General features: G+C 49.8%; 2 protein-coding genes across 2 annotated transcripts; both read right to left on the minus strand.

The window, feature by feature from the left end:
* Positions 1 to 205: 205 nt before the first annotated feature.
* PV06_11308 (uncharacterized protein) lies at positions 206 to 1,255 on the minus strand (the record flags this gene model as incomplete). Its single annotated transcript, XM_016412955.1, has 1 exon — positions 206 to 1,255. One exon carries the CDS (start codon positions 1,253 to 1,255, stop codon positions 206 to 208), a length of 1,050 nt encoding a protein of 349 aa, XP_016256669.1.
* A 7,780-nt stretch (positions 1,256 to 9,035) lies between these two features.
* On the minus strand, positions 9,036 to 9,476 carry PV06_11309 (uncharacterized protein; the record flags this gene model as incomplete). Its single annotated transcript, XM_016412956.1, has 1 exon — positions 9,036 to 9,476. The coding sequence occupies one exon, from the start codon at positions 9,474 to 9,476 to the stop codon at positions 9,036 to 9,038; it is 441 nt and encodes a 146-aa protein (XP_016256670.1).
* Between the last annotated feature and the right edge of the window lie 555 nt (positions 9,477 to 10,031).

The following is a 10,031-nucleotide window of genomic DNA, read 5'->3' on the forward strand; positions in this document are numbered from 1 at the left end:
GTTGGATGGATCACGTGGCACGAAGACGTCATCAAGCTTTCACCAGCAGTAGCCAACCTCGGCTCATCACACATTCTACTGTAATGTTTACTGCATGCACCATGATTATCACCGTATCTGGGGAGATGTAATTGTGCCTTTCTGTCCTTTAAGAGAGACAAAGATACTGCGCTCCACTATACCAGTGATCCCCATTGAATCACGACTATGGCGCAGCTTCAATCAGAAGCCCTCTTTCCGGGAGCGTTTGAGAAACTCTTCGTGAGCCTTCCTGTTGGAAGCACCAGTGACCCTTTCCATCTTTGATCCTCCGCCAGCTTCCCAGAGGTTGATACGATTCTTCGACAGAAATGTCAGATGTCGCAAGGATATGGACGAACCACGCTCCCAAGTTGATGGTTAGCTCCGCCGTACCGGCGTTAGCCCAGGGAATAATGGCAATCTCCAAAGGTGCCTCATTTATATCTGGGTTTCCCGCATCAGTATATGGGGATCCTGAAGAGTCAAGAGACATTGCCGATGTCCCTGAAACTACTGAGGTGAGAGATGTCACACGATTGTGCGTTGGTGGAGGTTGACGTCGTGCCCTGCTCGCAGATAGGGATGTAGGAGGTTCTTGTGATTTTGTCCGACGAAAAAATAAGGCTTCTGCGTCCGAGATGATATATCCATACCTTGTGTTGGTGCGGACACAGTATAGGAGGAGCTGCCGTAATGGTTTCCAATATTCCTCTTGTATACTCACCGAGGCGGAATCTTTCATCGCCGAGCTCCATTTCGATGACGGTTTCGTATCTCCGGGAACACGATTTTCATACGGAGGTAGTCCGCGATGGACAGTGCCAGCCCAATCAGGGCGCAGCCTGCGATCTTCTTGTACATCAGCGAGGGATCCCCAGGACATGGAGATTGGGAGGTGAAGCCCCCGGCCCTCCAGTCGAGATTGCGCAAGCTCGAGGGCTCGGTCAATGATCGTATGGTTGTGCTTTTTCAAAATGCTTTCCACACAGCTTTCGTCTGTTAGCCGGCGGTGGTGCTGGGGTAGAGGAGGTGGATGATGAAGGTCCTTGGCCTCGAAATTGCGCCCAAGGATGTCTCCGAAGCAATTTAAAACAGTCTCGAGAGTGAAATCGTCCCAATGTTGGACCCCCTCGATCTCATATGTACCAACAGGGAGTGTATTCATACCGGGTCGTAAAGTCGTCCGGTCAAGTTCAGGATTTGGGAGTCCTAGATATTCGTGGAGAGTGGGCATTGCAAAGGCAAATCAATGTTGGAGTCTGCAAGAGAATAAGGGTTTCTCCAGAAAGCGTTACAGTACAGTATTCTCAGTCATGCTACTGATTTCTGATACAGACATATAGTTACCTTCGGTGACTCTGTGCGCATGCGAACTGAGAACTACGGGATTGACAACCCATCTATCATCATGACAGCGTACTGGTCGGCGACATCTGCTACAGTACATAACGTGTCAGACAATCATTCGACAGAATTCCTGCAGTGGCTAGGCTACAATCTATCATAAATACCAATCACGGTATCAAGCCAAGGTCCAATCTGACTTAGCCGGGTCCGAAGCACGTGCCGACGAGCCCAGAATTGACCCCTGCATTGCACTTTTCACATTCGTGTTGACATGGGTGATCTTGGCGTGTGAAGAAACTGTGGCGGATAGGTTCTTGTCTAATGTTGGGTTATAGGTGAAACATTCGATGGCAGAAGTCATTTGCGCAGTGTAGGTCATGCTGTGAGTCCCATCCTTAAGAGGGCTTGTGCTAATGCCTGATGTGTTGTCCAAAAACTTGCCAGGTAGTGGCTCTACGGTTCACCGTAAAAGAAGCCCAATCTGCTGTATGTTTGACATCATAGAAGATTCGAGAATGCTGGCGCACCCCCAAAAAGACAGGTGTCCTTTGTAGAGGTGTCAACGCTGTATGCAGCCCAAAGTGCAGACCGACAGTGCGAGTGTCGACATCAATTGACGACTCTCTTTCTTGTACAGTACTGTATGTACAGATAGACAATCTTTTAGGCTTCATTCTCTCGCAACGGCCCATGTCGATCATGGCTCCAAATCTGTCCCGGTCACAACACGGACAAAGCGAGCACATGATTCCCAGCCAATCACTTACGGCTTCAGACATAGCCAAGGTGGTTGGTTGTACTAGTCGCACTGTTAAACGACACCGCGCTGAAACTTCTGACAGGCTCACGGAAAGACGCCAAGTCAAGCTAATAAAACGCGTTCAAATGACATAAATCAGTTTCTTAGATACAGATCGAAATTTCCAGTCAATAAATTACAGTTGAACATAATTGGACTGTTAGAGTACAACACGCCTAACTATATTAAGTAAAGCCTCGATAGCGGTGGATACTTTCTAACTTAATTTATATAGTTCTGTATTATTAAAGGTGACGCCAGTTTCGCACATTAGTGTAAGTTGTAGTGCACGAAGCCGTATGAAAGAGAGACAGCTAGAAATTCGCCTTCTTTCCACCCAAAATTCCAGCCGAAAGCCTGGACTTAACTACAGTACTATCGTTTGTAGACTCTTAGATATCGCCCACAGCACGACCATCTACACTGTATTGCTACTGTAACGGACCATGCCTCGAGCTATGTGCTTCAGAAATTGTCTCTTATGAGATCCCACGAGTCATAATGTAACCATGCGATAGTGCACAGCGGCCAACGGTGTGATATCTGTGATTTCCAGAACTATGTGTTTTACGTCTTACCACGCTTCTTCGTGGACTTTGCCCGACGACCATCGCGAACATTGCTTTTCGTGTACTACTTTATCTAGTCGAGAGCAATAATTCGGGAGACGTATTTCACACTTTACCGCACTTTTTGGAGGATTTTGTCACTAAGCTGACGAATCTTGACGCGACCTTTTGTCATACTTCTCTCCATGTATTCCCTCGCCCACGCGGTGCATTTCGATTTTATCACAATATACTATGACATTTTACCCGTGCTGTCCTGACCACTCAGTCTCTTGCGTCTCGGTGTACACTTATTACGATATTTATGCAGGGGTAAATTACTGTACTCAATCCACAAAATGTTGCTTAACCGCTGGAAAAGGTGTCAGAATGCCTACGGCTACTGACTGTATCGCATAAACTGCTCAGTCAATCAACGCCGGCCCTGGTAGATACCAACGGTGCCCCTCGAAACCTACAAACATGTCAAGGCGCTGCACACCATTTGACGGGTACAGATCCGAGGAAATGCGGGCCGGCGTCGATTTTCTGATTCAGATAAAGGGCACAGTTCTATGAGGTTCGCTTGAGTTCTGGCGAGAGTATCACCCCGTAAGGCAGACTAATGCAGAGTAGAAGGCTCGACCAGATCTAAAGTGCAATTCCGCTGCGTAAATGTCGTGACAGAGGTGAACGAGATGCGGAAGACGGGTCGGAAGACGGGTCGGAAGAGGCCGCCGGAGCGGTCGCAATAGCCGGTGTAAGATACCACAGTATTCTGAGGGAAATGGGCTTTGCCTCGTGATTGGGCGAGACAATACACGGAGAAGTGTGGCAGAAGAAGAAATATAGTGCACGAACGGGTAAGGACCGGGTGGTCATCAAAGAGGTCGCGACGGTCGAGACGGTCGGTGGCAAAATCCATGAAGAAGCGTGGTAAAACATGAACCCCCACTCCGCCAAAACTCCGCCAATCTCTGCTGCCCGTGATTGGCTGACGAAAAGACACAGATAATCGTGGGAAAATATGGAGCACTCCGCCAACGTCCGCTGTCCGTGATTGGATGATGAAAAGCCATAGGAAACAGTGGGAAAAGGTCATCAAAGCGGTCGCGACGAGTCGTCGGGCAAAATCCACGAAGAAGCGTGGTAAAGCGTGGTAAAACGTGAAACACTCCGCTCACATCCGCTGCACCGTGATTGGATGCCCACAAGCCACAGAAAACAGTGGTGAGAGGTCGATAAAGAGGTCGCGACCAAGAGTGCAGAACCATGGTTTTCTGTGGCAAGATGTGGAACCCGCCTGAGGTGAAAATAAAATGCACTTTGATTCGTGATTGGACGAGGCAATATACGAGAACCAGTGGGTAAGTGGTCATCAAAGAGGCCGCGACACTGACACTAACTAGGCAAAATCCACGAAGAAGCGTGGTAAAATATGAAACACTCCGCCAACACTCCGCAAAATTCCTCTGCCCATAATTGGATGCCCAAAAGCCATAAGAAGTCGTGATAAGAGGTCATCAAAGCGGTCGTGACGGTTCGCGGGCAAATCCACAGAGAAGCGTGGTAAAGCATGATAGAATATGAAACACTCCGCCAACATCCGCTGCGCCGTGATTGGATGCCGAAAAGCCATGGGAAACCGTGGAAAGAGGTCGATAAGGAGGTCGCGACGGCTCGCGAGTAAAATCCCATGAAAAAGCGTGGCATAACATGAAACACTCCGCCAGCATCCGCCAGCATCCGCTGCCCAGGATTGGATGCCAAGAAGCCATACGAAACCGTGGTAAGAGATCGATGAAGAGGTCGCGACCAAGAGCGCAGACCCCATGATTTTTGGCGGCAGGATGCGGAACCCGACACCAAGAGAAGGCTGTATAGTCCATTGCCTCACTCACTCATACCCAGCAGGAAGTTTTCAGGCTTGAGACACAGTACAGTATTGTATCGTATTACAGGACTGTACTAGGCCGATTAAGTGGCAGCTATGCAGCGTTCGACTATGAGTAGGATACACCTAATAACAATCATAATATCTGTTCTGTATCTATGTACGTGTCGGACCCTTCCAGTAGAAACCCTGAAGTGAGAACAAGTGTGATGGTATTTGGAACTACAGTACCTATGAGGGTACGGAAGTTACTTATAGCCATAGCCAGTGCCCTCGGGCACTGGCTAGTGCAGCAACTGCCTAGTAGGCAGTTGCCACTAGTTGTGATGCTGCCTGCAGCGAGCATCACGTGACCTGGGATCCAACTCTTCCCGGTCCTCCTGTGTTTCTGTTTATCAATAAACACTCGTCTGCGCCGGTGTGTAGTTGTACCGTGAACGCGACCGACAGGACTTGGTCCGCGGCATTCGTCCAATCCGCGTTCTGCTTGGCTGGATTACTGTCGCTGGGGGGCATTGCCGAGCGCCTGGCCGGCCCCAGTGCGATAGCCACTGGTTGAGAGTGCGCTGCATGAAGTGCAGATGTACTGTATGGGAAGTACGTGTAGTGTGCGAGGCTTGCTCGTTGATGCTTCTCGGGTCAATGCTCACCTTCGACCATCGAGACACCATCGGCAGCCGGACGCGTCGCCACGGCGTCCTTCGCGTAGATGGAGTGCCGCGATGTTGACAGGCAGCGTAAGTGGCAGTATGTAACGTGTCTTGAAGATCTGTTCTGAGCTATGGGTGGTGTTGGTAGTGATAGCATAATTCGATATGGTGACTTCCTGAGGTGTGTTCTCTGTGTGATGGACCATCTCTTTCCCGTCAACTCCGCCTCTTCGCCGTGTACTCTTCACTCTCCGATACCGTAAACCATAGTCGGGCAGGAAGATGGAGTGCCGAAGTCCATCTTCCATCCAGGGGCGTACATGAGAGAGGCACCACTCTCCTCCCGCGTACTGATACTGTATGTTTGATGTTTCGGGAGGCTCAGAAAGTGATTTTCGACGTGTCGACGCGTCGTTGAAGGAGGAGATGGAGGAGATGGATGTGTCTGAAGATATTTTCTGTGTTGTGCGTGATGAGGAGTGTTCTGTGTTGTGCGTGATCGCAGTGATGTCGTGTTGATTATATGCCTCTTATTGATTCCGCCTCTTCGTCGCGTTTCTTCACGCTCTGACATCGTAAACTGCGGTCGGGCAAGAAAACGGGGGACTCAAGTCCGTTTTCCATCGTGGGTGTACATGAAAGGGAGGCCATTCCCTTCCCGTGTACTGTACTGGTACTGCATGTTGGGTGTTTCGTGAGGTGCAGAGGGTGATTTTCGGGACTTTGACGCGTCGTTCATGAGAGGATCACCGCGTTGTTGAGCTCCTCCTGGCACTCAGAGACAGCCAGACTGTTTCTCTGAGAGTTCCCAGCGTACACCACGTGGAGGTGGGAGCTCGTCGTCCGCCCAGTATCAACTGCTGTATTGGATCCACAGGAGCGGTGCACCTTTCGAGGCAGGTGACCGTTCGAGCTGCTTGATAGGAACTCGAGTGACGTCCATCTATTGAGGAACCTCTGTGGTCGTGCCCAGGAAGATGGTCTCTGCCGGAACGCTCTCCGCAATCTGCATCAGACGATCCTGCGTAGACAGAAAATTTCGTTGTATTTCTGCACCTCCTGATCTGGGCTCACTTTCCAATGTCTGACGGTGCCATACCTTACGCCGGAGGCTAGCAGCGAGCCGTGGGGCGAGGAGGATACCGCGTTCACATAGTCCATGTGCCCCTCAGGTGGCTGCACCGCCTAACACGTGCTCACATTCCCAGTCATAGTGGCTACACGAAGCCAGACTTTCCACGAAGGTAGTCTGCCACAAATTTGTTTCTTTGTGACCATAATACCAGGGAAAGCGTTGATCCAACCTAATCTTTCAGAGGCAGCGTCTTGTTCAATAATTCTTGTTCAAAGGAGGAATTGTCGATTTAAGGGTCCTATCCAGATCCTTCCCGCTTCTGCGTCAGAGAGTGTCGAAATGAGCGAGTGTGCACTTGAATGTAAGGCCTCTGCGTCCAAGTGCCATTCCTGAGCCTAATCAAACTTTGGGGTAGACATTGAAACTTGAAAGCGAGGTCGGACGGTGCGCTTCAGCACAAAGTTGTCATCCGAGAGGTGGGAATTCCCAAATACCGACAGGCTCTTGCCCATCACCTGTATCGATCATGTCCTTATTTAGTACCCGAGCTCGTGCAAGAATGATCTGTCCCAAGTAAAAGTGACCATCCGTACAATCTAGCCTAGTTCCGTTTTGTAGGTTCTGCACTCGGGATGAGCTCGACAACAGATCACTTTCGATGGCTGCCATGACGAGCAGGAATATTGCTGGTCGAGAGTTGATCTTTGCAAGTTTTGCCTGAAGAAGGTCTCGCTGCAGACCAAGAACATGAAGGCGGCCACTCACTCTTTCAAGACGGTCAACGTAAGTTGCCAGATTGTCAATGAGGGTGTCCAGCCCTATATGATCCCCGGGGACCCAGCATACATCATCCCACGGTTTCAAGAGGGGTTCCTGCGGACGGTCCTGAGTGGCCGGCTGAAATGTACGCTTTATGTCTTGAAGGCTCGAGTAGATCCCCTCGGATGCATCGATCCGGTTTGGCCACAATTCATAACGACCATCCGCGGGCAATGAGGTGTGTCCAGAGAGGCAAAACTCGTGGAGTGCGCCCTTGATCTCAATGAGTGACTCTGCGATCTCCTTTTCTTCTTGCGCCCACCAATGCCTTGGGAAGCACTCCTCCTGTCCTGCGGCCTGGAGGCCAAGCGACTCTCCCGAAAATCTTAGTCTCGCCTCTAGCAATATCAATTTCGCCAAGGATACCTCGGAGCTATGACTCGGATTTCGGTTCCAATTAACCCGTTCTAGGAAGTCGACACAGCTCGAGAAGAGGTCAGCCAGCGCACGGGTGCGGATGTGTAAGCCGGCGCCAACCACTCCTGCAGATTTGGGCAAATAGGCTAATTTATCGATTTTGGAATTTACTGCCGCACGATCCATATTGCCACGGTGCCAGGACATGGTTGCGAGTGTATGTCAAAGCGTTCTACAGGACTGGACGGCTAGAAAAGTGCAACGTGGAGGTTGGGGATCTGAGGTGAGACAGGACTTTGCATCAATCCGTCTTAGTGCGGATCATCCAAGGGAGCTCATTCCTTGGCGCCGATAAAGGGGAAAGCGGGGTAATGATCATCCTGCACGGCGCGAACGGCCGGAATTGCGGACCGAAACGATTGTCCGTATAGATCGTTCTAAAACTCTCCACCTTCCAGGCAAAAGGTAGCCATTTCAAACCAGAGTACTCGGCCCGACACGAACAACGAACGAGGTGGAGCCATCCGACGTTGTAGCGACAGGACTACAGTATCAGCACCTCCGAAGGGTATTCAGCGAGCATTTCGCTGGCAAGGGTTCGATTGACTCGACGATTCGAGAATGCCTAAAATTGGAGCTTGACGCCCAAGAACCGCTTGCGTCGAAAGATGTGGGCGAGCGATGACGGGATATGCTGTGAAGCCGGCGATTTGCTGCCAACAAAAGTTGTGGATGCGCGTGAGACGCTGCGCAAACACGTGGCTGTTCAGAGCCGCTCGAGAAGACCATACCATGTATCGAGAAGGCTAGACCAGATGTATACTGTACAGTAGCCCATTTCCCCTGCGTAAGTGCCGTGATAGAGGTGAACGAGACGCGGAAGACGCATGGGAAGAGGGCGCCGGGACGCTTGCAACACCCGGAGTAAGACGCCACAGTATCCTGGGGAAATGCGCTTGGATTCGTGATTGGAGGAGTCGATATACGGAGCGGTGCGGCAAAAAGATAAAGTAGTCCACTAGAAGGGCTGGTAGGTGGTCATCAAAGAGGTCGCGACGGTCATCGGGCAAAATCCACGAAGAATTCTGGTAAAACATGAAACACTCTGTCAAAACTCCGCCAACATCCGCTGCCTGTGATTGGACACCCAAATGCCATAGAAAACCGTGGTAAGAGGTCGATAAAGAGGTCGCGACCAAGAGGGTAGACCCCATGATTTTCGGTGGCAGGATGTGAAACGTGACACCAAGAGACAACCGCGTAGCCTGTTGCCCCGTTCACTCATGCCCTGCGGGAAGTTTTCACGCTTGAGACACAGTACCGTACTGTATGGTAAAGTACAGTATTAATTGCTGTATTTGATTCACAGGGAGGGAGTTCTCGAGAAATCAATGGCTCAATATGCTGCTGTAATAACCACTCAAAGGTACCGTAAGCCACGATCAGGTAATCGATTTTTACATCTTCATAAAAGGAGATTTAGTCTTTATGGATCCTCCCTATATAGCGAAGGTGGTCTTGTAAGCTAATCCTCGTTCAATGCTTCGTGCAAGGCCCAATCCTCCTCCATCGAATTACTCTCTGAATGTGGTTCACGGTTCGCCGTTTCCATCCTCACAGATTGAGTGCCACACCAGTTTTGAGTTTCAACTAAAATCTGCTCCAGAACTTCAGCTTTGTCTGTCGAGCTTAGCTGCGTCCGAAGGCTTGACGCTAGGGAGGTGATTTTATTGAGAACGCCCTTCAAATTTTGATTTTCTCCTTCCAACAGTCTTTCACGTCGACGTGTCTCAAGTAATGTATTCTGGTTCTGTCGGATCATGTTTTCCTTGTCTCTCCTCATAAAAGAATTTTGCATTTGCAGAGTGTGTGCTCTATCGATCAGGATTTGTTTTTCATCTATTTGGTCGACTAGATGGCGACTGAGGCCAACAACTGTCTGATAGAGACGGGTCGGATTAGCCATGTTTGAAAAATATTTCTCAGTGGGTACAGCACCGTAGGCTTGAATCTCTACACTTCGACAGAACGAAAGGGTAGACATATATAAGCCGCCTACCATACAATCTTGTGGTTATAGTCAAAATACCCCACAGAACCACACAGAACCTGGAAAAGCGGCTGTGTCCAATTTTCGGGACGCATCGTATTCTGAAGCTGTGCTGATACAAGATACAGTACAAGCGATCAAGACTTCCTACTACGTGCCATTGTGATGCTTTCTTGTCAATATGCTTGGTAATAGTTCATTACCGTCGAATGACAAGGCTATTAAAGCACACAGCTTCTCTCTTGCTGCTCTTCTATCCTCCATTAGTGCTGCCTCCTTTGCTTGTGTGTTCACCGTGGTGACATTCCTGATATTACGTAAATTCGACCGGTTTGACCCTATCCTGTACCTTATCTCCGCTAAGTTGGCAATTCATCTGAAGCTAATCAAAGTACAGGGAACCACGAATTCTTTCCCACACTAACATCCTCACGGGACCGCTTCCTCGTCAGCCTTGGCGCTTGCTGCGTC

The sequence above is a fragment of the Exophiala oligosperma genome (genome assembly GCF_000835515.1).
Source record: "Exophiala oligosperma strain CBS 72588 unplaced genomic scaffold supercont1.26, whole genome shotgun sequence".
Taxonomy (NCBI): domain Eukaryota; kingdom Fungi; phylum Ascomycota; class Eurotiomycetes; order Chaetothyriales; family Herpotrichiellaceae; genus Exophiala; species Exophiala oligosperma.